Source organism: Ips typographus, linkage group LG12 (genome assembly GCF_016097725.1).
Source record: "Ips typographus isolate SLU linkage group LG12, UJ_Ityp_2.0, whole genome shotgun sequence".
NCBI classification, from domain to species: domain Eukaryota; kingdom Metazoa; phylum Arthropoda; class Insecta; order Coleoptera; family Curculionidae; genus Ips; species Ips typographus.
In genome coordinates this window covers 8,188,009-8,214,287 of record NC_138433.1, presented here as the reverse complement: position 1 = coordinate 8,214,287, position 26,279 = coordinate 8,188,009, and the positions used below count along the sequence as shown (strand labels likewise).

Sequence of the window (26,279 nt, the reverse complement as noted above, 5' to 3'; positions counted from 1 at the left end):
AGATTTCTTTTTGTAATACCCCCGTATAATACTGTCACGTTTAAATTGAAAAGCCCTTTTGGCCCAACAAGTTAAACGAGACGTGCGTTTATTACTTTAATAAACGCCTTTACCGAGATCTTGTTTCAGAGGTAGAATCAAACCACTTGGTAGAAAAATATAATTTAATAACTAAATAATAGTTAAAACTAATTGACAAAATGGTTGGTTTATCAACTTGGTGAATCGGAATAAAACCTTCAACATAATTCCCAAAGTAACACTTTAAACAATACCTTTTACATGCACAAAATATTACAATAACAAATCTGTACTTACATTTGTAAAACAATTATGAGGGCAGCTTCGTGGAGGGTTTGGCACTTGCGATTTATTATAGTTTAAGAGATGGTTTACTATTTAATTAATTTGTAAACCCGGTGCGGGTTGCAGAATTCAGGACGACTACATTCTGTGGCGTGAGCGGAGTCTTCTGGCTAGGTACTGCCTTCTCCGACGTGGTGCACAGCAAAACTGGATTGATTGGAATGAACTGATTGAATTGAACTGAACTGAACCCCTCTCTAGGGTGCAACCTCTTTTTTATAGCATTCCAGACACTGATTCCACCAATCAAAACTCCCAGACCTGGCCTCGTCTAGCCGACAACTCGTGACGACCTTCGACCATCGGTACTTGGAAAACATTCCACATTATTTCGCAATTTCAGCAAATGCATCTTAATTGCAGTTGCACTCCGACCGCATTCCACAATTTTAATGTTTCCGCTCAAGTAATATAAACATTTTTTAATGTTTCCGTTCAAGTAATAAATTTGATTTATTATCCTTCGTGACAATACTTCCCAGCGAAAACTTTGTAAGTTTGCCTGAGCGACCCTCGTATTCGTAAAGTAAAGTGATTTACGACCGGCCGCAAAAAAAGCCGGCTTTTGCGACAGATCAAAGAAGTGATCCTACTGGTTAGACTATTTATATACTGTGGTATATACTATAACATTAAAGTGACTTAATAAGTTCAGGATGCATTTAGTCGCTTTGGAGCAAGATGAATGTTCTGACGATATGTGGTATTTTTTAAATAATGCCTAAATGAATTTTATTTAGACTCACAATTTTATTCACTTTTATTCATTATGTAGTTAAATTTTTAATAGTTTTATGAAATTTACTACACAGATCCATTAATCTCATTTTCTCAATATTTCAGGTTAAGAACGAGAATTTAAAAAACGGTTTTCACTGGCCTATTTGGATGTTATTTGGCTACTTTTTCATAAAGAAAAAGTCATATCATTCCATTTGTTTTTTTTATCTTTTTTGGAATTTAAAGTCATGGTGTCAAAACTAGCCCCCTGGCGGAGAAATATTCAACTAAATTAACTATATTTTGGTTGATTCAATACCGAATTTGTTAAAATTGGTCAAACCGTTAAGAAGTTAAAGCAGGTTATTGCAAAAACAATTGAACACCTCACGCCATCTTTGTTTTTGAAATAACAGAAATTTGTTTTTTACGATAATGATAGATAAATTGGTTCGCTTTAAAAATGTGGAAAAAATAATTTTAGTTTATTGTGCAAAATTTATAGAAAATGCAATTTAAAAATTTAAGATGGCAGTTACGGCCTCTGGTGGTCATTTTTAGAACTCGAAAATATTTTCCAACGATTCTTCATGGCCGATTTACCTAAAAAAATGTTTACCCCAAAATCATACGACGAACGGTTCCCGAGATATGGTCGAGGAACAGTCTTATTGGGTCACCCGGTACAAATATTTAAAATAGAACTGGGAAAACACTTTCGAGAAAAAATGTATATGCAATTTGCTAGTGATTTGCTTGTTGGTTAATTTTTGGGACATGTGTGCATTGTATTGTTTTGTTTTTCATGTAGCATTATCGCTAAATAAATACTATTATTATATTAATACTGTGCACCCGAGCACCCACTGTGACGTCACGCGAGGTAGCGTTTCGAGAAAACAGGTTTCGCTGATAGGACCGCCCTCTTGGATCTGTTGTGTTGTCAAGTAAAATTTCCACTTGTCACTTTGCTTTTGTTTATTTGTTTTAGCATGCTGCTAAAATTAATTATATTTTTATGACAAAATCTAACAATTTAATTGGTGAAGATTATACACTAAAATCAAGTAAATGTATATTTTTTGATTGACATAATGGATACAACAGCTGCTGGCCCAGGTAAGATTACAATGACAATTTCATACCTAACCTATGTAATAAACCATGCTATTGCTGATGCATCATTACTACACATTTTTTAAGGGTGGTTCTAGTAACTAATTCGGCTAGTCTTACAGATCTGCAACTGGTATATGCTGCATACATCACTACTTTTCCATGTGGATGAAAAAGAAAATACTTTTATGAAGAAAGTGACTACATTTCCCAGGGACTGCAATCAAGTCAAGTTGAAGAAGAAAAATTGTGTGCAATATATCAAACTATCTACATTAGGTACAACCGTGGATTAAAGCAAGTTTTAAGGTGAGTTAACTGATTTAAAGCTAGATTTGTAGTTCTAATTCCGCAAGGTAAGCAGCATGCAGCAAGCAGTAGTAGCCATGTCAATTCGTAGATCAACTTTAGTAAGAAGGAAATAACATAACCCCAATAACCCCAAAGTCATATAAACCATCAAAATTTTATTTGTTATCTTGTGGGTTGTCATTTTTAGGCAAAAGCAAAAGAAAGTATTTGTTAAATGATATTCCAAAAATCTATGATGGGGGTAAAGACCAGTAGGTTAGGATGGAAGCAGTAAGGAGCAAGGTAAGAAATGAAAATGATTCATTTCTTGCTGCTTACTGCTTGCGGTTAATGTGGATTGCACTTATTTGTCAAACTATGAATTAGAGTGTTACAAGTATATTATTTATTTTTACTGCACCATACTGATTACTTTTTCTTGCAAAACTAGAACTATGAATCCAGCTTAGTGATATTAACATTAACAAAAATAAAAAGCAATGGAGTTTTCATTATGGTTTTACCTTTAACACAATAATCATCATTGTACACTAACACTTTGTAGACTGCATTGTTCAATCTTGAGTTAATATGTATTATTATATGTAGTATATGAGGCACGGTTTACCCAAGTAGTTGTAGTATTAATCATAAATTTAATTCTTGTATATAACAACCCAGAGTAAACAAGTAACCTGGACTAATTTGTTTACTACATGTTGTTATGAACAAAAATTAAGTTAATAATTATGTCTATGTATACCTGCTAATTAAAATTAAACTGACTTCACTAAAGTCAATCACAAGTTTTCTACGCAAAAGTTAAAGCTACACATTTGTATATGACATGCTATACTTAAAAATTACACTAAAATAAAATTAATTTTACCTAACTTAAAAGTAGACCAACTTTCAACATTAGGTGAATTTCAGGCTAATTTGTGAACCCTTTGTCACTTTGTGTTGTTATAAAATGTGAAACTTTATTTATATTTTTTCTCGTTTTTTGTTTTGGTCTTACTCCATATCTTCAATTTCTTTTCCGTTGTTTTATCAAGGATGCACCAATTCCAACTAGAGCAGTAATCACAAACTATGTCACAGCCAAAGAAAACTTAATCCATTGTTAATTAGTTTTAATTTTACAAATGATTATTTTATAGGTGAACGTTTTTATGAATGAAATCATGAATCTTTCACCTTCTTTAGGTTAGAATATGTCCAAAGTTATAAACCCATCTATGCTATCTAATTTAACATAACTTGAAAAGTATTTTGCCCGGTTTATACCTCCAAATTAAAAAATTAAATTAAATTTAAATTAACTTAAATTACCTACATGTAAAATTAAATGAAAATTCATGTGGTTAATGCCCGGTTTATACCTCCAAATTAAAAAATTAAATTAAATTTTAATTACATGTAAAATTGAATGAAGAATATTATGGTTTATACTTTTCAAGATATGCTAAATTAAATGACATAGATGTGTTTTTGGCTTTGATGTATTTTAGACATATTCTAACCTAAAGAGGGTGAAAGATTCATGAAAAAGTTCAGCTATAAAATAATCATTTGTAAAATTTAAAATAATAACTACTGGATGAAGTTTTCTTTGGCTGTGGTTACCACACTAGTTGTAATCGGTGTATCCTTGACAAAACGATGGAAATGAAATTGGAGATATGGAGTAAGACCGATAAACAGGGAATGAAGGAAAAAACATATCAAGTTTCAAATTTTATCACAACGAAAAGTGACGAAGGTTTCAAGAATTTGCCCGAATTTTACCCTTAGCTTAAAGTTTTAAAACTTTTTAAATTTTAGTTAAAACATAACTTTTTAGTTTAATTCGTTAATTTGGAGGTATAAACTGGGTGATAAAATTGCCTTTAATGAACATTTACTTTAATTGTTAATTTGGAGGTATAAACCAGACATTGTCCCCTGTTTATACCTCCAAATTAACAATTAAACTATATTTTCGTTATAGTCAATTTAATTTTATCAAAGTTAAAGCTACACATTTGTATATGACATGCTGTACTTAAAATTTACACAAAACTAAAACTAATGTTAACTTAAAAGTCAACGAACTTTCACCATTGGGTGAAATTGAGGCTAATTTGTGAACCCTTTATCACTTTTCGTTGTGATAAAATGTGAAACTTTATTTGTGTTTTTTCTCATTCTCTGTTTATCGGTTTTACTCCATATCTCCAATTTCTTTTTCATCGTTTTATCAAAGATACACCAATTCCGATTATTGCGGTAACCACTGCCAAAGAAAACTTCATTCCTTGTTTAATATTTTTAACTTTACAAATGATTATTTTATAGCTAAACTCTTTCACCCTTTTTAGGTTAAAATATGTCTACAATACGTCAAAGTCAAAAACAAATCTATGTCATTTAATTTAGCATTTCTTGAAAATTACAAACCACAATAATTTTCATTCAATTTTACATGTAATTTAAATTAAAATTAATTTTTTTATTTGAAGGTATAAACCGGGCATAAACCGTATAAATTTACATTTATTTTAAATTAAATTAACTTTAATTATTTTTTTTAATTTGGGGGTATAAACCAGGCATTAGTTTTTTTTTTAAATAGAACCTTATATATTTTAATACATTTGTAGATACTAGGTAGAATTTGAAAAGTTTTATGTTGTCTATACTTCAACCTGATAGTTTTCCTCAAGGTTTTACTAATATTTAATTCTTTAAGATATTAGTTTTTACTTTGATATAAAATTGGTTGTATTACCAATTACCATTGTTTGCACAGGGACCACAAATTAGATTTACGCAAATAAATTTGCGTTAGATGCTACAGGGCGTTCAATTTTTTTACAGTGTTTCACGATAAATGCGTCATATTTTATGGTTTGATTAAATATAACAAAATAACACTACTTTGCTTTATAAACCACGATCCAAAGATGTTTTGCTATGGAGATACATGGTGTCAAAGTTTGCATAAAAAGATCTAAAATTATTTATTTCTTCAAAAGGGCTGCAGATACCTATGTTCATAAAACTTTGTAGGTGTCAACAACAGAGCACGCTTTGCAATAAAAAAAAACATTTTTCAATTTTGCCAGTGGTATCCAAGTGAACGAGTTGGTGAAGATTTTTGTTTTATCAAATATAAAGTTTTATGAAAATAGCTGCAGCCGATTTGAGAATTATAAATAAATTTAGATTTTATAGTATTTTTATAAATTTAGAAATATCAAAACTTTAAGACCCTGTACCTCCATAACGAAACATTTTTGGATCATGGTTTATATAGAAAACTAAGTTTTCTTTTGACGTTTAATCGAACCCTAAAATACAGGGTGTTTCACGATAAATGCGTCATATTTTATGGTTTGATTAGAAGTAAAAAAATACAGTAGTTTGCTAAATAAACCATGGGCCAAAGATGTTCCATTATGGATATACAGAGTGTTAAAGTTTGAATAAAAAAAACTAAATTTATCTATTTCTTCAAACCGGTTTCAGATATTTTTATACAACTTTGTAGGTGTCAACTGTCCACGATAAGGCACGTTTTGCAATAAAAAACATAATTTTTAATTTTGCCAGTAGCATTCAATCAAACACGTTCCTGAAGGTTTTTGCAAAAAAAATATGTATACACCACTCTTTTTCCATTAAACGCAAACCAATTTCGAATTCCCCATTCAATTTAGAACAGAAAAGCTATCTAGTAACTTTTCGGTACACCTTTCTGTTTCCCAATAAAAAATTGAAAATCATAAAAATGTACCCATAAAATCAATACTAAATCGTCGACTGTTTATTTTATTAATCAATATCTAAATTTTTATTAATTTACTTTTTAAAAAAAAAAATTTATTCGATAGGAACAAGCAGTATCTTCCTATTTTTTCATTAAAAAACTGAATAAATCAAAATTTTAAAATTGAATAGAGGCGAAATTCGAAGATTTAGTATTAATTGTAAGGGTACTTTTGCAGGATTTATTTTTCTGATATCTTTTACAATTCAACTTTTGTGAAGTATGTCATATACCTACCTAATTTAAATGTCTGCGATTTATTTATATGTTTTAACTTTTACCTGCATTTTTTGTTATCTTAACTAAACTATAATCTGAAAATTGTCTTTAACAATTCAATTGAACCATAAACATTTTAAATTGTTGTTAATGACATACAAAATTAAAACATTTGTTTTTCTTATCAATTATACAGGGTTATTCACGTTATTCGACACGGAAAATTGTGACTAAAGTATTCACCTTCAACAAACTTTTGATTCTGGAATGGATATAGACCTATTTTAGGTATCTTTTAAAAATATTTTCAAGATGTACCGGTTGTCCCAAATGCAGAAAAAGTATCAAAGTTATATTTTTTCAAATGGAATACCTAGTATTTTATTTGATTTTCAGAATCTACGTTGAAAATAAAAGGTAATGAATGACATTGAGGTTTGGTACGTCTAAACTTTACAGTTTCTCAGATATTCGTTATTTTGTAAAAGCTTAGAACAAATTTTAATGTTGGGACCTACTAAGAGATCAAGTTTTAGGATCCATGGGTGAGAAATTGTCTAGCTCATACAGGATGTCTCAACATTTTTCTCCCAATAATTGCAACCTTTAAACTTTAACAACTTGTCAAAATCAAATTGAACACCACCTATTTTATGGTTAAAGTAGATGCAAAATTTAATTATCTATCGAAAATTATTGAGGTCTCCTATGGCTAAATGTTCGCGTTTTCTTGGAAAGTCAATTCATCATTCATTTCTCGAACTCGCACCGATTTTGAGTCATTTTTGATACCCTTGAGAAATGACCACAGATTAGCGAATTAGCGAAATTTTTAGGAGTATATCCATTAAGATACTTAATAATGTTGCTGAAGGACTCAAAAACGGAGTAGTTGGATGTTTAGTTTAGTTCTAGTAGTTTGTAGTCGAATTGTCGCCGTTTTAAACATTTTTATGAATTATTTTTGTTTGAATGATTTATTTAATTATTTTTATGAATTACTTGTATAGCAAATTTACAAAGTATTAAGCCACTATTTTATTCAACAATTAGAGGTATGAAACCTTTATAATTTTCGATAGGTAATTAAGTTTGCATATACTGTAATTGTGGTTCCATTTGATTTTGACAAGTTTATACTACTTCAAAAATTTAGTTTTTGATTAAATAATTTTTTGAGACCCCCTATATGAGCTAGACAATTTATCACTTTTGGATCATAAAACTTAATCTGTTATCATCGCCCAAACCAATTTTGGTCAATTAATCTCAAAGGAAGGTTGAATGTTTAAATGTTAATATTTGTTCTACATTTTTACAAATTAAGGAATATCTGAGAAACTGTAAAGTTTAGACCTATCAAACATCAATAAAATTAATTTTTATTTTCAACGTAGATTTTGAAAATAAAGTAATATACCAGGTGTTACATTTGAAAAAACATGACTTTGATACTTTTTCGGCATTTGGGACAACCGGTACATCTTGAAAATATTTTTAAAAGATACCTTCAATAGGTCTATAACTTTTTTGAAAGTGAATAGTTTAGTCACAATCTTCCGTGTCCAAATAAGGTGAATAACCCTGTATAGGGTGGACCATAAGTAATGGGACATAGAGCTACAGCATTACTACTACTATTTTGCAGTAGCTGATAGGAGGCGCCTATCTGCAACTATTTCAGCTGCTTAAAAGTACTTAAACTTTTTTTTACGCATCGAAACGGACATATGACTTCAAAATATTATTCTAATATGTTTTCTATTTAAAAAAAATTACTAGTTTTAGATCTTAAATGTTGACCGTTTTCGAGATATTTAATGTTTTAATATTGCATTGCTAATACGGTTAAATGGTTAAAGGGTAAAGTACATTTACGTAATTTATACACGCCTTAAAAAAAACTAATTGGTATATCTTTTAGCTAAATCACACAACAAAAAGACTGATAAAAATAAATGAAAAATCCTTACGTATTTTCAGTGAATTTGGTGAAACAACTTACACCACAAACCACTGGAAATTAAAGTATTAACATTAAAAAAAGGTTTCTTTTGGACAACAAGTATTCTACAAAGGCAAAATAAAAACTTACTTTCATAAAATAAATATTTACCAATTTGAAAGTTGCTACATGCAATATCAAAATAGTGGATATCTCAAAAACGGTCAACTTTTAAGCCTTAAAACAAGTATACCTTTTTCACGTAGAAAACATATTAGAATCATATTTTGAAGTCGTGTGTCTGTTTCAGTGGCGTAGAAAAAAAGTATTAGTCCTTTTAAGCAGATAAAAAAGCTGCAGGTAGCGCCCCCTATCAGCTACTGCAAATATATGAAACCATCATATTTACCGGCTGTCAAAATCCCCTTATACACATTTTTAGTAATTTATATCAAAATACCTAGATAATATGATAAAAAAACAAGAACAAAATTTCAACTTTCACACCCTGTATCTTTCTTAATATTGACTTTCGGTATAGAACAATTTAGCTAAATCGTTTTATTTTGATGTCTGGAATATGCTGTAACTCTACCAACGGTTGACAACACCTGCATTTTTAGTTTGTCGTAAGCTAGTTATAAACTTAAATTAAACTAAACTTAAACTTCAATCGAAGGTAAAAATTAAAAACCATAAATAAATTGCAATCTACTCAAATTAGGTACATGGCATACGTAAAACCTATCAGACAAAATAAATAATGTACAGGGTGTTCCATTTATAAAAGTCGAAACTGAATTAATGAAAATATATTTTAAAAAATTGCACGTCCTGTAGCATCTAATGCAATTATTATACGATTTATTTGCATAAATCATTTTTGTCGTTCCTGTAGAACGTTCATACCAAATATGAGTATTCTACTTTTAGAAACAATGGCAATACAGTCAATTTTACATCATAGTAAAAAGTAATATTTGTATAGAAAAATTAAATAATCTGACATTATTAACAAAAAAGTTTTAAATTGTTATGAAGAATTTAATAGTTATTTAACGAACGAGTGTATTAATGAAAGCGATTAATAATCGAAATGGTTTAACGCAGTGAACGCGTTACTAAAATTGAGATTATTAATCGCTTATTAATATAAAAGTTGGTTACAACATTTTTCCGTCATCTGTAGTTTATAATAAAGGTTATAAAAGGATTATAAAATCCTACAAAGTTTTTTTTTGTCAGTAATGGTGGATGTCAACTAAAGAATGTGTGTTTATTTCTCTTTGTTTCATACAAATAAAAAAGGATAGAACTATACTATGAGCGTATTTGATTGCCTGATAATCTGAGCTGATCATGCATTAAAGTAAAACAATTGAAAAATCATGCATTAATGGAACTCAATATTGATTAGTTATCGTCCATCAAAAAAGGCTGTCAATACATAGTCGACGGAAAAAATGTTAAAAAAATTATATTTAAAAAAACTAATGCTTTCTGTCATGTCTTTAAGAACCTGTATATTCAAAAGTAATTTTAAACTATAAATATCAATATTCTCTAAAACTTTTGTATTTAACATTATTTTTCTATTTCTCAAATCAAACGAGATAATGAACTTTATCATTGAATCACCTGTACAGGGTGTTAGGATTTAGAGTGTTTTGACAGGAAAACCCCATTTTTCAGCTAGATACGGTGTTATGGCAAAAACCGTATTTCGATATCTTGTCAGATTGAGGCGCTAGAGGCCGTTTTTCGAATTTCGCCCATTTTAAAAACTTTACCCAACTTTTTTGTTTATTAAAATATCGGAGTAACACACAAAAATTTTTAAGGCACTTTTTCGATGTGATTTCAGTTTCGTGTTTAGTTTTTAGCTACTGCGTTCAGTTTTCTCAAGAATTGACATAACTTTCTTCTTTTAAATGGAATTCATAATCAAATATAATTTTAAAAAATGTCTATTTTTAATATAATATGTAAGATACAGGGTGATTCACGCTGATGGTATATTAGAAGTATCTAGAGAACGACTTAATATTTTTCGTTTAAATTTGTAGCCTATCCAAACTCTCTATGTAAAATATTTTGGACTTTGAAGTGTTGCCATATCAGTCGGAAAGAACACCAACTTTTAATTTTCAAATGGAATACACTGTTTCTAATCTAATTTTTGAATTCCTCGCAAGAAGCCTAGTAATTAATGTTAATACTTCGCTATCCTATTCTATTCCCTATCTTGCACCGTTTCTTAGATATTTCATAAGAGTGGTGGATTTGGCAGCAAAATGGTAGTCTAAACATTTATTAAATTTTTAAGTCCTGAAAGGTTTGCTGGTGTGATCTTTTGTCCTCAGTTAGACAATACCACATGGTTGAAAAGCCCAGAGACGAAAAATGTCAAAAATTTATAGGGTGAAAAAAAGAACATTAAATTTAGAACAAATCTATGTGTACTCTTCCTCTACCTAACTTCAACCGTTTGTGACTTAATAACAGTTTTTCCTTAAAGTGCGTATAAAATCGTAATACATACTAATCTGAATACGGACCCCTGCTTGTGCTAAAGTTTCAACCAGTTTTGTATTTGACAAATATCTGTCAGAACATGTCGTTATAGAAACGACAACTAGTCATTAAGGCCAAGCAGGTGTCCGTATTCAGATTGGTATGACACGATTGTATGCACCCTTTAAGGAAACACTGTTAATAAGTCAGAAACGGTTGAAGTTAGGTAAAGGAAATGTTTATATGGATTTGTTCTAAGTTTAATATTATTTTATTACAAACCATAAAACACCGATGAATCATTTTAAAAGAAAACGAACTTTTGGCAGTTTTTATATCTGTCTGTAGGTCCGGTAGGTTTTTTTCATTTTCTGTGTCTGGGGTTTCAACCATATGTAGTATTGTCTAACTGAGGACAAAAGGTCACATCGGCAAGCCTTTCAGGACTTGAGAATTTAATTAATGTTTAGACTACCGTTTTGCTGACAAAGCCACCATTTTTATGGAACATCTAGGAACCGGTGCAAAATAGGTATAGGGAAGTATTAAGAATAATTACTAGCCTTCTTGCGAATAATAAAAAAAAAGAATAGAAACAGGATGTTTAATTTAAAAGGGAGGAAAAGTGCCACCCGTAAAAGTCTTGCTGTCTAAAGACAGTTTGTCACTTTCTTGACAAATTGACAAACATATCTTTAGTAACAACACCTTCTTCAACCTGGTATTAACATAATATTTAACTGCTGCTTTTAACTATGCGCAAATAACTATTTTCTACGACCTCTATAGAAAATAAAAGTTTTCTCCCTCATTTGAGAGATGAAAATATCACTTTCACTACCTAGGGAGTAATTAGAGAATTTTAAACTAAAGCCTGTCTGAATATTGTGGACTTTCTTTCGTTTGTTATCTGTTTAATGACTTTTTCAATTTTTTTATTTGCTTGAGCATCTCATAAAAAGGTTGGTGCAAGTGGGTATTCTCTACACATATTACCTTTAAAATTTTACATTTATTGTAAATTAATTTTGCAATGTGGAAAAGTAACTTTACCACATCCGGTGCGGAAAAGTACTCTTTACCGCACTCAAATAAGTGTGTAAAAGTGCATTTACCGCACCTGAGTAGGAAAGGTTTTTTTCATTATTCTTTCTAGTCTGAAAACTATATATTTTTTGGTGGATTTGTTTAAAAAAATGTACCTTTTCCGTGAGGACGCTGGAAAGTGCCCATTTCCCGTGCGCTGTTTTTAACTGGTGGGTTTTCTCGTACGCTGACAAATACGTGTTTTGCATAAAATCTTTTTTTTTTTAAGTCAGTGAATTTCTGACATTCTACGTTAAGTTGTGTGCTAGATTACCATTCAATGTATAATGAATTTTTATACTGATTTTATGCCACAATATAAAATCAAGCTTCAGCTAACATTGGTTAAAACCGAGTTCAAACTTAAAACACATTGACATTTCTTATATTCTCGTGGTAATATTATTTTTTTTGTTTCAGATATTCTCCCGGTGAAGCGAGAAGCAAAAAAAAAAGTCATCCAGGTCAATCTTGGAATTTTTTTTTTATTTTAATAATAAACTACAGATTGGGGCGCGGGTGATGTGTAGTTTTATTTGCGATTTCGATTTGCTGTTATGCCATATGCAGCATTGTTCTATCCACAATATCTGGCCGAATAATTTTCCTTTAATTTCCAACTAAATGCTGAAGTATTAGATATATTGTCATTCCTTTAAATGTCAATCTATGCATGGCGAACTGAGTAACTGTGCAGAAGTTGACATTGGGAGTGAACAAGGACCAGCAATCAGTCATTCATATCTATCTAACGTACAATTTATTTTCCAACTGATTAACATCCTACAGCAAATTTAACTTTTTGTGTCTGCTCAGCTTCTATTTATATCGAAGAATTAATGCTAATCACGTGTGTTTTCTAAGAACTGTCCATAATGCCCAAACGGCATTTGGACGTCTCGTCTAGCCAACGTTCTATTACCCGACGCAAGGTCAGGTACCGACGTTGGGGCGACGGCATTTCTACTCGTATTTGTACTATTTTGGGGAATACAAATTTGAGTCGATTGGACGTCGGGTCACCACTAATACGGTATATTAACCCTTTCAGGGATGACCCTTCTGCAAACATTTTGAAAAAATTTGTCGTTTTGAGGTAAAAATATTATTTTTTTTATGATTTTTCGTAAATTAGCCTAATTAGTTTCCTACGGCCGTGACGTCATGTCGTCGACGGACAATATATCTAAGTGGAAAATTCATATACATATACGTTGAGGACATTTTATTTATCATCAAAACTCTTATTTGTTATGAAACTTATAAACAGTTGCTACCCTTAAAGCAGCACAAATGTACTTCACATTTTACACGATAAACATGTGTTTTTGAAGAACAGCCTGGCAACTTGCACCTGCCCAGCCAGCAAAATAACGTCTTTTTACGTAAATGTACGTCATTTTCTAACCTAAATGACGTCTTTAATGACGTAACTTGACGTCCCGTGGACAGCAGAATGTCACAGGGAATCGACGTCTTTTATAAACGTCCCTTAACGTGACATTCACACGACACAATGTCGTTAATTTACGTCTATAATGTTGTTACTTGACGTTAAGTAATCGATATAGGGCCGATTGCACCGACATATGTTTAAGGGCACCGTAGGCTAGGTTATAATTCGACTGTGAGATCATGTGCAAAATGTCACAGTCAAATTAAAACCTAGCTTAGGTGGACCCTACGGTGCCCTTAATTACGTCGGTGTAATCCGCCATTTATACTTAATTAAGAATGGGAAAAGTATATTGAAATAAAACTTCAAATCATGTAACTGTTTAATTAACTTGGATTAAGTATTACATATAGCTATAACAAATACGACTCGGTAGTAAATAACGGGTGTTCAATAATTGTTATGGTCGTATAGTTGGCTGTGGTTCTCTCTTTCTAGCATGAACATAGGGCGGAGATAAGTTCGTATATGTTTGAAATCAACTGTCACTGTCATATAATAATTGTTTACAACCTTATCTAAGGGATATATTTTGACAATTGCCATCCATAGGTGACCTGACCATAACAATTATTGAACACCCTTTATAACATTCTTTGAACGGAATAAATGCCTCACATTTTACAAATAAGTATTTGTAAGAAAATCTTCTGATTAAACAAAGTGAACAATAATTACTCAACTGATATTAATTATTTATACAGTGACTTAAACTATTGTTTATTCACGAAAAGAGCAAAGAAAATTAGGTCCGAGTTGCCCAAGTTCTTCGAGTGAATAAATAGGTTTAAATCACGTGTTTTATACAATATTTTATTAAATTTTGACTACTATTTCGACTATTAAATGTTCGTTTGTTTACATATGTAAATAAGCGAGAGTGGTTTAAAAAAAATTTAGTTCACAAGTGAATATAAAGGTACGAGTCCACTGTGTACATTTGTATCGCAACAATGTTGTACAACATACTGGAAACTCATGTTTCCTGTCTTCACGGGGAATAAAACAAAAATAAATCATGTTATGCCGGAACACGATTTTTGTTGCAAAACATATTTGATTCGCTATGTAGACAGGATCGAAACATGAGTTTCCAGCATTTTGTACAACATTGTTGCGATTGTAGAGGGTTATCCACCAAAATATACACACCACTGTTAACTTTAATTATGTATATATTGAAAGATGAACTTAAAGTATATATAAAAAGTTTATCTTAAAACATAAAAGCGTTTTATCAAAAGGTATTTCTTAAAACCACCATCATCATCCCCCCCCTCTAAACCTCAAACGTCTCTAAAGTCACTCGTCAATATGCCAAATGTCACGTCATTCAAAGTAAAGCTCAACCAAATGCTGTTTTAAAAATTTTGATTTTCCGAGTACTTCCGAAAAAAACTGAAAATTTGATTTTTTGTTTTTATTTATTTCTAACCTTATTTGAAGAGATATTTCAAAACTAAAAGCATCTTTTCATTGCCACTTTTTCCTAGCTATTTGATGATGGATTCAAATTTGCCACACGACGTTTCGTTTTCTGTCAGTCATCATCAACTTTCTTTTTTCTTATGGGCGCCATATTGGATTTTTAGCCCACCAAATAGTACGTTTTATTCTGATTTTAGTGATGTATAATAACTTATGATTTGCTTCATAAATAAAATAATTCAATAAAAACTATTTTTACTTTAGTTATTGGCTTTGAGTTAATGGGCCGTTTTAAAAAATGTCATTATTTGACAGTACTTGTCAAACACGATAATTCGGACGATCATTAGAGCGTCAATCATAGTTAAAAATGTATCTAGAAAAGAAACCCCCGCAGAAAATGTTATTATTATACAAGCATTGCTGAACTATTTAGGTTAATCAGAAAAAAAGATTTGTTAGCATTATCTCTAACTTAAAAGGCTTATTTACGTTTCCAAGAGAAAGATCATCATTTTAGGAACTTCATTTTTTGCCAAATTTCAATTTTTTATAATGTTAAGTGCAAGTTTATAGTTATTTATACAGTAAGTGACAAACCATTTTTTATTCATTCATATTTATTCGAGTGAATAAACCGGTTTAAGTCACGTGTCTTATACAGTATTTTATTAAATTTCGACTTCTTATATTAAAAAAAATACTAAAATTACAGTTCTATTAAATTTGCACCGCGCCCCGTGTAGATGTAACATTGATGTTTGTTTGTTTACATCTGTAAATAGGCGAATGTCATTCAGAGTGATTTAATAGTTATTTATACAGCAAGTGACTTAAACTATTTTTTATTCACGAAGAACAACTAGGTCCACAAGCGTAGCGAGTGGCCTAAGCTTTTCGAGTGAATAAACCGGTTTAAGTCACGTGTACACCTTTGTGACTAAGTATGTTCAGGCCAATTGCGTGTGATAATTACTATCAAGTAATCTTCATAAAACGTCTCATTAACTCAAAGCTAACTAAGGTAAAATCTCTAAAAGCTTTAATGATCGTCCGAATTATCGTGTTTGACAAGTACTGTCAAATAATGACATTTTATAAAAAGGCCCATTAACTCAAAGCCAATAACTAAAATAAAAATAGTTTTTATTGAATTATTTGGTTATTTATGAAGCAAATCATAAGTTATTATACATCACTAAAATCAGAATAAAACGTACTATTTGGTGGGCTAAAAATCCAATATGGCGCCCATAAGAAAAAAGAAAGTTGATGATGGCTGCCAAAAAACGAAACGTCGTGTAGCAAATTTGAATCCATCATCGAATAGCTGAGAAAAAGTGGCAATGAAAAGGTGCTTTTAGTTTTGGAATATCTCTTCAAATAAGATTAGAAATAAATAAAAACAAAAACTCAAATTTTCAGTTTTTTTCGGATATCTTCGGAAGTACTCGGAAAATCGAAATTTTTAAAACTGCATTTGGTTGAGCTTTACATTGCGCAACTTTGCCCCAATTTAAACTTTCTCGTATCTCTTATAGTTTCCGAGATCTCAATGGTGAGGGTCGAATTTGAATTACCCTGTAGATTGATAACATGTCCGCCAGTGTCTTATTTTATCGCTCCGTGAGACCATTCGTACTCGGGTGGTATGCTGTTGTGAATTGTTTAGTTGTACCCATTTTCTTTAATAATTCGTTGACTAATTCCGACTGAAACACCTTTCCCCTGTCGCTAAGTAAATATTTTGGTGCCCCGTGCCTTGTTACTATATTTTCGAGTATAAATTTTGCTACGGGCCCGGCTTTTCCGTTTGGTAATGCTTTTGTTTCAGCCCATCTAGTTGCGTAATCTGTTGCGACTAAAATCATAGTATTGCCGTTCCTACTTTTTCGAAATGGTCCTAACAACTCGATTCCTACTCTTTCAAAAGGGGTTCCCACAGGGATCGGTTGTAGCAGTCCTATTGGGTTTTAGGGTTAGTCCTGCGTCCCTCAAGCGTTGAAATACTTTTCTTAGCTTAAACAGATGTTCTTCTGTTGTTTTTGAAAATATAATTATGTCATCCATGTATATAAGTATTTCTTTCCATTTCATGTCTCTAAACACCCTATCCGCTAGTGCCTGAAATGTCGCCGGCGCGTTACAGAGTCCAAAACTCATATAGTTAAATTCCCGTAGTCCGTGCCCTTGTGTTTGAAATGCAGTGTATTGTTTAGAATCCTCGCTTATCGGTACTTGCCAAAACCCAGAGTACATGTCCAATGTTGAAAAATACTTTGAATTGCCTAGGTATGTTAAGATGTCGTCGATATTTGGTACTGTATGCTGATTTTCTTGTTACGTCGTTAAGTTTTCTATAATCCACGCAAAACCTAGATTCGCCCGACTTTTTCTTTACCAAGACGACCGGACTGGCCCATGGTGATTGACTGGGTCTTATGATGTCGTATTTTTCCATTTCGACGATTTGTTGGTCGATTATATTCTTTTCTTTTTGTGACACCCTGTAAGCTCTGCTTTTTATTGGCTTCGCATCCCCCACGTCTATTGTCACGTTTAAATTGTAAAGCCCTTTTGGCCCAACAACTTAAACGAGACGTGCGTTTATTACTTTAATAAACGCTTTTACCGAGATCTTGTTTCAGAGGTAGAATCAAACCACTTGGTAGAAAAATATAATTTAATAACTAAATAACAGTTAAAACTAATTGACAAAATGATTGGTTTATCAACTTAGTGAATCGGAATAAGTATTGGTTGTAAAGAAAAAAAGTGATCAAAGTGAACCGAAAGAAATCAAGGAAGATTTAAGACGAAAAGTAAATCCAGTACAAATAGGAGTTGGCGTGTCAATGGGTCGGAGTACAAAAGGAGGTGGAATCATATTAAATTGCGGAAATGAAAAGGAAATTTCTAATGTGCAGACTGAAATTCAAAATAAGCTCGGTGATCAATATCAAGTTGATCGACCAAAAATATTGAATCACCGATTGAAAGTTGTTGGTGTAAATGAAAATGAGTATGCTGTTGGTGATGAGCTTATCATAGAAAAAATTATTAGACAAAATGACCTAAGCGCTGATAGAAGCGACTTTAAAATGAACTTACTCAGAAGAACCAACGTATTTAGTAAAAGATTTAATTTAGTTTTTGAGGTTGACTCAGCCATATATGACAAAATTATTTCTAAAGAGAAAGTAAACTTAGGATGGAATCGATGCAGAGTTTTCATTGATTACGGGGTGATACGTTGTCTAAATTGTTGTAAGTACGGTCACTTGAGCAAAGACTAAAGATAAGCAAGCTTGTGGTAAATGCGGTAGTGATCATAACTCAAATGTGTGTGTAAATAACTTTAAAAAATGTAAAAACTGCGAAGACTCAAATCAAAGATATGGGTTAAGTTTAAGCACGGATCACACTGTGTGGGATGTGACTAAGTGCGAAGTTTCCAGACAGAGTGAACAATTGCAACGTAGGAAGTTTATACAATAGCAATTAAATTCTTTGGAGAATTATGCAAATTCCGATATTGTATACCTAAATTGCCAAGGTTTCTTAAATAATAAGGACGAAATTCTATTGCTGATAAGGAATTGGAAACCGAAAGTTATTCTCATGTCAGAAACACACGTAACTGATGATATAAGTGAATCAGAACTGAAAATTGAAGGGTACCGAATCGAACTATGTAAATCAACAAACAAAAGAACGGGTGGTGTAATTGCGCTGATCAATAATGGCATTAAATACAAAATGCGCAATAATGAGTGCGTGCAAGATTCGGTGTGGCTGTTGTCCATTGAAGTTATTGCGACTGAATCAAAGTATCTCCTCAGTGTGTTGTACCATTCACCACAAAAGGAAAACGCTCAGTTTGTGGAATATTTTTCAGACTACCTGGAAAGGGTAAGTGAATATGATGGAATAATTGTAATAATGGGAGATTTTAATTTCGATTTAGTCAAGCCTAATTTCTATGGTACCAAACTTATGGAAAAGGTGTATTTAAAAGGTTTCACGCAGTTGGTCAGCTCACCTACCAGAATAACTATAAACAGCGCTACACTAATTGATTATATTATTACAAACAATAAATATCTACCGCATTCGGTGCATCTAACACCGAAAATCAGCGATCATAATATACTTACAACATCTTTAAAAGAGAAAATAAAAGATGATAATTATGTAACAATATACAAAAGAGTCATGAACAAATACAACCCAACTTTCTTACAAAACTTCATTATAGGCAATAACTGGAATAATGACATAACGGATGTCAATGTGCTGGCTAACTCTTTTATTGACAATTTATCATATGTCATGAATGAAATGTGTCCAATACAAAAAATTGTTACAAAAAGGCAGTACGAAGAAAAAAAGTGGATTACTAATGATATTAAAAGTATGATGAGAGATAGAGACGTTTTGTATAAAAGAGCAATCTTAAGCAAAAGCAACAATACTTGGAATGAATATAAATTCATCAGAAATAAAATTATCAAACAAATTAATATTGAAAAAAAACAAATTCTATATAAACAAGATAGATAACAATAAACATAATGCGTATGAACTAAAATTTGAGGGAGGTGCAATTGTAGATGAGTCATGTATAGCAAATCAATTTAACAAATACTTTGTGAACAGTGTTGCAGATATAATTAATGGAATCCCACCAAATGCACATTTAGAAGATGTAACCGAGATTGTTTCTGGAAATAAATCATCTATTGATGTGTTTAAACAAATTTCTATGGCAGACCTAAAAAAGCATATTAAACTTATGAAACAAGTCGGAGGAGATGAAAATGGAATATCAACCAAAGTATTTAAGGATGTCATGGACGTAGCTGCAAATAGGATTTTAGATGTGATAAATGCATCACTTTCAAGTGGGGTGTTTCCGGAGTTATGGAAATGCTCAACAATTGTGCCGATTCCCAAAGTGACAAACTCGAATTTATGCTCTGATTTTAGACCTATAAATAAAGTACCAGTGTACGAAAAACTATTAGAAATGGTAGTAAAAGAACAAGTCCAAAACTTTTTTAGTGAAAATAACATACTTGTAAGTAATTGAAAAGTAATGAAGGCACGATTTCTTAGCTTCTGTGGACTTGTTTATTTGTATCAAAAAATAGGGTGCACTCGGGCACATTTACATGCAAATCCAACAAAATTTCTAACCATAATTTTACTACCGCTAAAACTTAATTCTATCATCCGTCCAAAACAAAAAAAACTGCCGAAAATCAAATGTCATTTTCTTGTCGAACGTCACCCGTCACAACTAGGGATGCGCCACTACATCGACAAATCGTACATGCCGGCCACCTTGAAATATCCCGTTATTTCAAGATTAACAAAAAAACACTCGCTCAGAACTGGTCACATACACAAGCACGCTGCACTAAACGCGGCACTTGGCTAATCCAGTAGGGGTAAAGGACACAATCGAGTAACAGCTCGACGACAGACTCCTCCTTTTGTCCGCACGGACGCCACTCGTACATAGCCGTCTTTGCCTGGATGAACTGCCTCTACTCGTCCTAATGGCCAGTGCATCGGGGGTTCGTGATCTTCCTTGATTAGAACTAAAACACCTTTAAGGTTGTTTTGGACTACTTTCCACTTGGATCTCTGCTGAAGAGTGTTAAGATAGTCTCTACTCCAAATAGCCCAAAATCGCTGTAGCATTTGCTGAATTTGTTTAAAGCGCTGCAGGCGATTAATGTTTACATCAGGAACTCGTGACTGAGGAACAGCTACCAGACTGCCACCAATCAGAAAGTGTGCTGGCGTAAGCACTTCCATGTCGGTAGGGTCGTCACTCAAGGGAAGGATAGGTCGGGAATTGAGTATAGCTTCAACTTGATTAAGCAAAGTATAAAATTCTTCAAAGTTTAAGTGACAATCTCCCAATACTCTTTTCAAATGATACTTTACTGAACGCACGGCAGATTCCCAGAGCCCGCCAAAGTGTGGCGATCTGGCAGGAATGAAATGCCAATTGATTTTATGCTCCGAAAAATACCTGTTATATTTATCGCAGCTAGTGGTGTTTTCGATAAGCTTGCATAATTTAGTGAGATCATTATTGGCTCCTACAAAATTAGTAGCGTTGTCGCTAAAAATATCGCTAGGTAATCCCCGCCGAGAGACAAATCTTTTAAAGGAATTCATAAATGCAATAGAAGTTAAATCAGAAACTAACTCAGCATGAACCGCTCTGGTGGTAAAACAAATGTATATGCATACATAGCATTTAATTAAAACGCGGTTACGAGTTTTGCCATCTTTCAGCAGGTAAGGACCTGCATAGTCTACGCCACACGAAGCGAATGGTCGAGAAGGAACAACTCGCGATTCGGGTAAATCTCCCATTATTTGTTTGATGGACAACGGCTTGACACGGAAACAAGTCAAGCAACGATGCAGAACCTTACGAACCACTTGCCGTCCATTTATGATCCAAAACTTATTTCTAATTTGAGTCAAAAGAAATTGTGGTCCCGCGTGTAAGAATTTATAATGATAATATTTTATAAGCATTTCAGTAAATATATGCTTGGCCGGTAAAATAATTGGGTGTTTATTTTCGTATTCTAGCTGAGAATTGCTAAGTCGACCGCCTACCCGCAATAAACCTTTAGGATCTAGAAATGGTGTTAAACTCAACAATTTACTACTGCGAGGTACGGAATTGCCTTTTTTAATTTCTACCAGTTCAGCAGAAAAATGGTCCGATTGAACCAAATTACAGAGAAGAAACAAAGTTTCATCCAACTCAATACTTGTCAAGGGACCTTGAATTTTAATAGTTTTCCTAGTATTATTTATAAACCTACGAATGTAGCTATAAACCCTAACAGTTTTAGAAAAACAAGACCATTTAAAAAGACCGTCAGTAGAAACGTTTTTTCGGACAACCGGGAAAGACAGTTGCAACTTTACTTTGCGTACTTCTGGAACCTCAACAGGAGAAATTTTATTAAAGGGCCATTCATCTTTTGGTTTAGTCATGAATTCTGGTCCATGCCACCAAAGGTCTAAATCTAACAAAGTTTCAGGATCAACTCCTCTGGACACAATGTCAGCTGGATTATTTTTGGAGTCAATATGCCTCCACTCGCAATGCTCGGTCAACCGCTGGATTTCAGCCACGCGATTGGCGACAAATACTTTCCATCTGTTTGGCTCGGAGTTTAACCAGCTTAACACAATGCTCGAGTCAGTAAATAGAGTTACGTCTTCAAAAGAAAATTTTAAGGTTGACGCTACCTTGTTAAAAAGCTGAGCTAACAAAAGAGCGCCACAGAGCTCTAATCGAGGTAGACTCAAGGAACTCATCGGAGCCAAACGAGACTTTGCACATAATAAATGCGACTGGCTACCGCCGCCTTTGGTATCTCTTGAAACAATATATACACACGCACCATAAGCCAATTCAGAGGCATCAGAAAAACCGTATAGGGCTGTAAACTCAGGCGGGTTTGTGGCATTTAATACGCACCTGGGAATTTGTACATTATTCAGATATGACAACTTTGAACTGAAATTAAGCCATGTTTGAGCCAAATGGTTGGGTACCTCCTCATCCCAGTCTAAATGAATCCGCCATACGCTTTGTAAGATAAGCTTGGCTTTGACAATTACTGGACTAACCAAACCTAGGACGTCAAATAACCGACCAATACTGGCTAAAATAGTACGCTTCGTTATTGAACTTGATGGAGATTTCACATCAAAATCGTAACTAATCGTATCGTCAGCAGGTTTCCAAACGGTTCCTAATGTTTTAGTGTCAGAATCAGCTCGAATGTAAAATTCGTCTTGACCTGAACCCTCATGACCTTCAATGAGAAGATTACAATTTGAAAGCCATTTTCTTAATTTAAATCCATATGAAAGTAATGTGGAATCAATTTGCTGCTTTAAGCTGTTTAAATGTTCTACATCATGGTGTCCAAAAATTAAATCGTCCATGTAAAAATTATTAATTATTATTTCACTGATTTCAGGATTGGACTCCTTGCATCGCAAACCAATTTCATGTAAAACACGTGTGGCAAGAAAGGAAGCACTAGCTGTACCATAAGTTATGGTATTTAGCTCATAATGATTTAATTTTTGAGACACCGGGTCACGAAATAATATTCTTTGTAGTTTTCTTTGGGATGGATGTACCAATATCATCCGATACATCTTCTCAATGTCTGCAATTAATAAAATCAAATATGTACGCATACGTAAGACAGTGTTAAAAATATCTGGTTGAACTTTTGGACCGACTTTTAGGACATCATTCAGGCTCAAACCGGTCGAAGTTTTGAGACTAGCATTAAATACAACTCGCAGTTTTGTAGTACTGCTCGACTCTCTTAAGACTGCATGATGACTAAAATAAACATGTAAATCTTCAGGTTTATCAAGGCTAGGATCTACTTTAGACATATGTTCCAATTGTTCATATTCGTTCAAAAACTCCTTATAACTGTTCTTCAAATTAGGATTCAAACTTAATTTCTTATCTAAAGAATTGAAACATCTTGCCGCAATAGAGTATGATTCACCTAGACTTGTAAAATTGTCCCTTAAAGGTAGTTTGACAATAAATCTACCTGAACTATCATTTTCTACGTTTTCCCGAAAATGCATCTCGCAATCTAACTCTTCTTTACTAAATTTACTTCGATCACTTGGTATGTTTTCAATCTGCCAAAATTTTTGCACAGTATTTTGCAACAGATTGTCGGCTAAACAATCTAAAGTCAGAAAACAAGCAGATTTATTTCTTGCCATTTCAAAATCTAGGGGCCCTGCTAATACCCAACCAAACTTCGTATTTTGTAAAATAGGTAATCTACTGCCTAGCTTAATTTGGTCTCCCTCTAAACATGAAAAGAAAATCTCTGCACCTAACAAAAAATCTATTTCTGCTGAGTCTCCAAAAGATGGATCAGCTAATCTGATGTTGCTAGGCAACTTTAGCTGTGAAATATCAAACGCCATTTGTGGAAGTCTACTCGTTATATTTTCCACCACTAAAATATTTATGTTAGATGCAAACGACTCACTCACTGATTTTATAGTTGTGCTGAATTTCGATAAAATGCTGGATGTGATATTGTTTAGCCCTGCCACAGGAATTTCTACCGACTTTGTTGTTAAATTAAGCTGTTGTAATATTCGGGATGAGCAAAAATTAGATTGACTAGCGGAATCCAACAGTGCTCGACATTTAAACCATTTATTATTGTTGCCCAAAACATTGATGACTGCTGTGGGTAGCAAAACCTGAGTTTTAGAATATGAAGTATTAATTGGCTCTTGATTACTCAAAGTACAAGTATTAAAAGTAGCGAAGGACTCTCCTGCAACCGTGTTGTCAGTGTGCAAGGGATTAGAGTTATTTGACTTATTTATTGGGGTCACACATTGCTGATGTGTGTCATTTTGAACAACTAAATTACAGCTACTAGTTGAATTGTTTAAATTTGGTTTATTTTCATTGATATTGTAAGTAAAATCATGAAGCATTGAGTTATGCTTTTTATTGCAAATCCTGCACCTTTTTCCAGTGCAAGTTTCAGCTGTATGTCCAGGTTTTAAACAATTTGTGCACAAACCTATTTTCCTTAACTCGACCAACCTATCTTTACAAGAAAGAGAAACTAACTTAAAACATTTATAGGTAAAGTGTCCAACTTGATTGCAAAAATAGCATTTTAAATTATTGTAATTTAAAGTGTTTGCTTTGTTATTAACCTGGTTGACTAAAGTCACTTCATCAGGCTTGGATAAACTAAAGTTGACAGAATGCTTGGACTGAGAATATCGGTTTGAAACATTTTCTTTCTGAATCTTTTCTTTATTGCCTATTGTTTCTAATACCTGACATTTGTTTTTTAAAAATTCTAAAAATTCTTGGAATGTGGGCGCATCTTTTTTATTAAAAAGTTCCCATTCTCTTCTTGTGTTAAGGTCTATCTTTTGTGAGATCATATACACTAAGATAGTATCCCAGTGTTCAACTGGCTGGTTTAAACTTGCAAGAGCCCTGATATTCCGCATAAGATTGTCAATCAGTTTGCGAAAACCTTGGGCTGACTCTTTAATGATTGGTTCAATGTCAAACAAATTCCTAACATGATTATGGATAAGTAATCTTTTGTTCTGATACCTTTCTTTTAACAAATCTAAAGCTTGTTGGTAGTTTGCCTCACATATCTCCAAAGACTGCAACACTTGCACTGCTTCACCAGTAAGGCAAGATTGCAAATAATAAAACTTTTGAATCGTACTTATTTCAGTATTATTATGTACAAGAGCCTGGAAAATTTCAAAAAAATTTAACCAACCTTCATATGTACCACTAAATTTTGGTAATGATATTGCCTGTAATCTGGCTGAACTCGTAACCGTATTGCTAACTGCTAGATTTTGTAAATTAGGAATTGCATTTGCACTAACACTGGAATTTGTTACACCAGCTCCAGGGCTGTTCATGCTTTGCTCATAAGAAGACACTATCTTAGATGCTTTGGTTACTACATAAAAATAATCATCCTCAAAAGAATCTCTCTCAAGGGCCTGTTCTGGTTTCAGTAACTCTATTTTGGATTGGACAACCTCAAACTCAGTCCAAGTAGACTCGAGTTTGGATAGCCTTAACTTTAAACTTATCGGGTCCACTTCTTCCCCATTTAAATAAGTGGAAAATCTCGTTAGAGTGGCCTTTAACTGGCCTCTTCGACATATTAACTTTTTTAATTCCTCCACCTCTGTGGGGTCTGGGTATACCTCCGTTTCATTAGGCATTGTTTACTATTTTTTAAAGAAGCTTAATAACGATCAAAAACCCAAATCTTTGCTTAATCAATATGGGCATTAAACATGGGGACAAGGAATAACTTCAATAAGGTTAAAAATAGCTTATTTTGAACAACCAAGGTAAAAGGATACGACCCACCTTATTCTGCTTGACTCTGCATACACGTACTCACGGAGCACTTGCTGTCTCGGGCTTCTGAACTGAAGGCTTTCTTTTTGGAAAATTGAGATTGCACGATCAGGAAACGGTGCTTATTCCCACCTTATTTTTTTAGGTTAGAACTTGTTGTTGATTCATATACCGGGATTTGCTTGTTGATCCGGCTCGAAGGACCATGAAAAGTAATGAAGGCACGATTTCTTAGCTTCTGTGGACTTGTTTATTTGTATCAAAAAAATAGGGTGCACTCGGGCACATTTACATGCAAATCCAACAAAATTTCTAACCATAATTTTACTACCGCTAAAACTTAATTCTA

At 32.9% G+C, this 26,279-nt stretch overlaps 2 protein-coding genes across 2 annotated transcripts; one reads left to right on the top strand and one right to left on the bottom strand.

The window, feature by feature from the left end:
* The first annotated feature begins 1,615 nt into the window (after nucleotides 1–1,615).
* Nucleotides 1,616–21,551, top strand: LOC145736279 (uncharacterized). The gene is made up of 3 exons (XM_081990608.1): nucleotides 1,616–2,205; nucleotides 2,325–2,511; nucleotides 12,492–21,551. The coding sequence occupies exon 3, from the start codon at nucleotides 18,577–18,579 to the stop codon at nucleotides 19,516–19,518; it is 942 nt and encodes a 313-aa protein (XP_081846734.1). The 5' UTR covers nucleotides 1,616–2,205; nucleotides 2,325–2,511; nucleotides 12,492–18,576; the 3' UTR covers nucleotides 19,519–21,551.
* LOC145736219 (uncharacterized) lies at nucleotides 20,395–25,788 on the bottom strand. Its single transcript, XM_081990522.1, has 4 exons — nucleotides 25,366–25,788; nucleotides 25,068–25,299; nucleotides 23,286–23,498; nucleotides 20,395–22,820 (listed from the first exon to the last, which is right to left on the bottom strand). The coding sequence occupies exons 1-4, from the start codon at nucleotides 25,786–25,788 to the stop codon at nucleotides 20,395–20,397; spliced, it is 3,294 nt and encodes a 1,097-aa protein (XP_081846648.1).
* Between the last annotated feature and the right edge of the window lie 491 nt (nucleotides 25,789–26,279).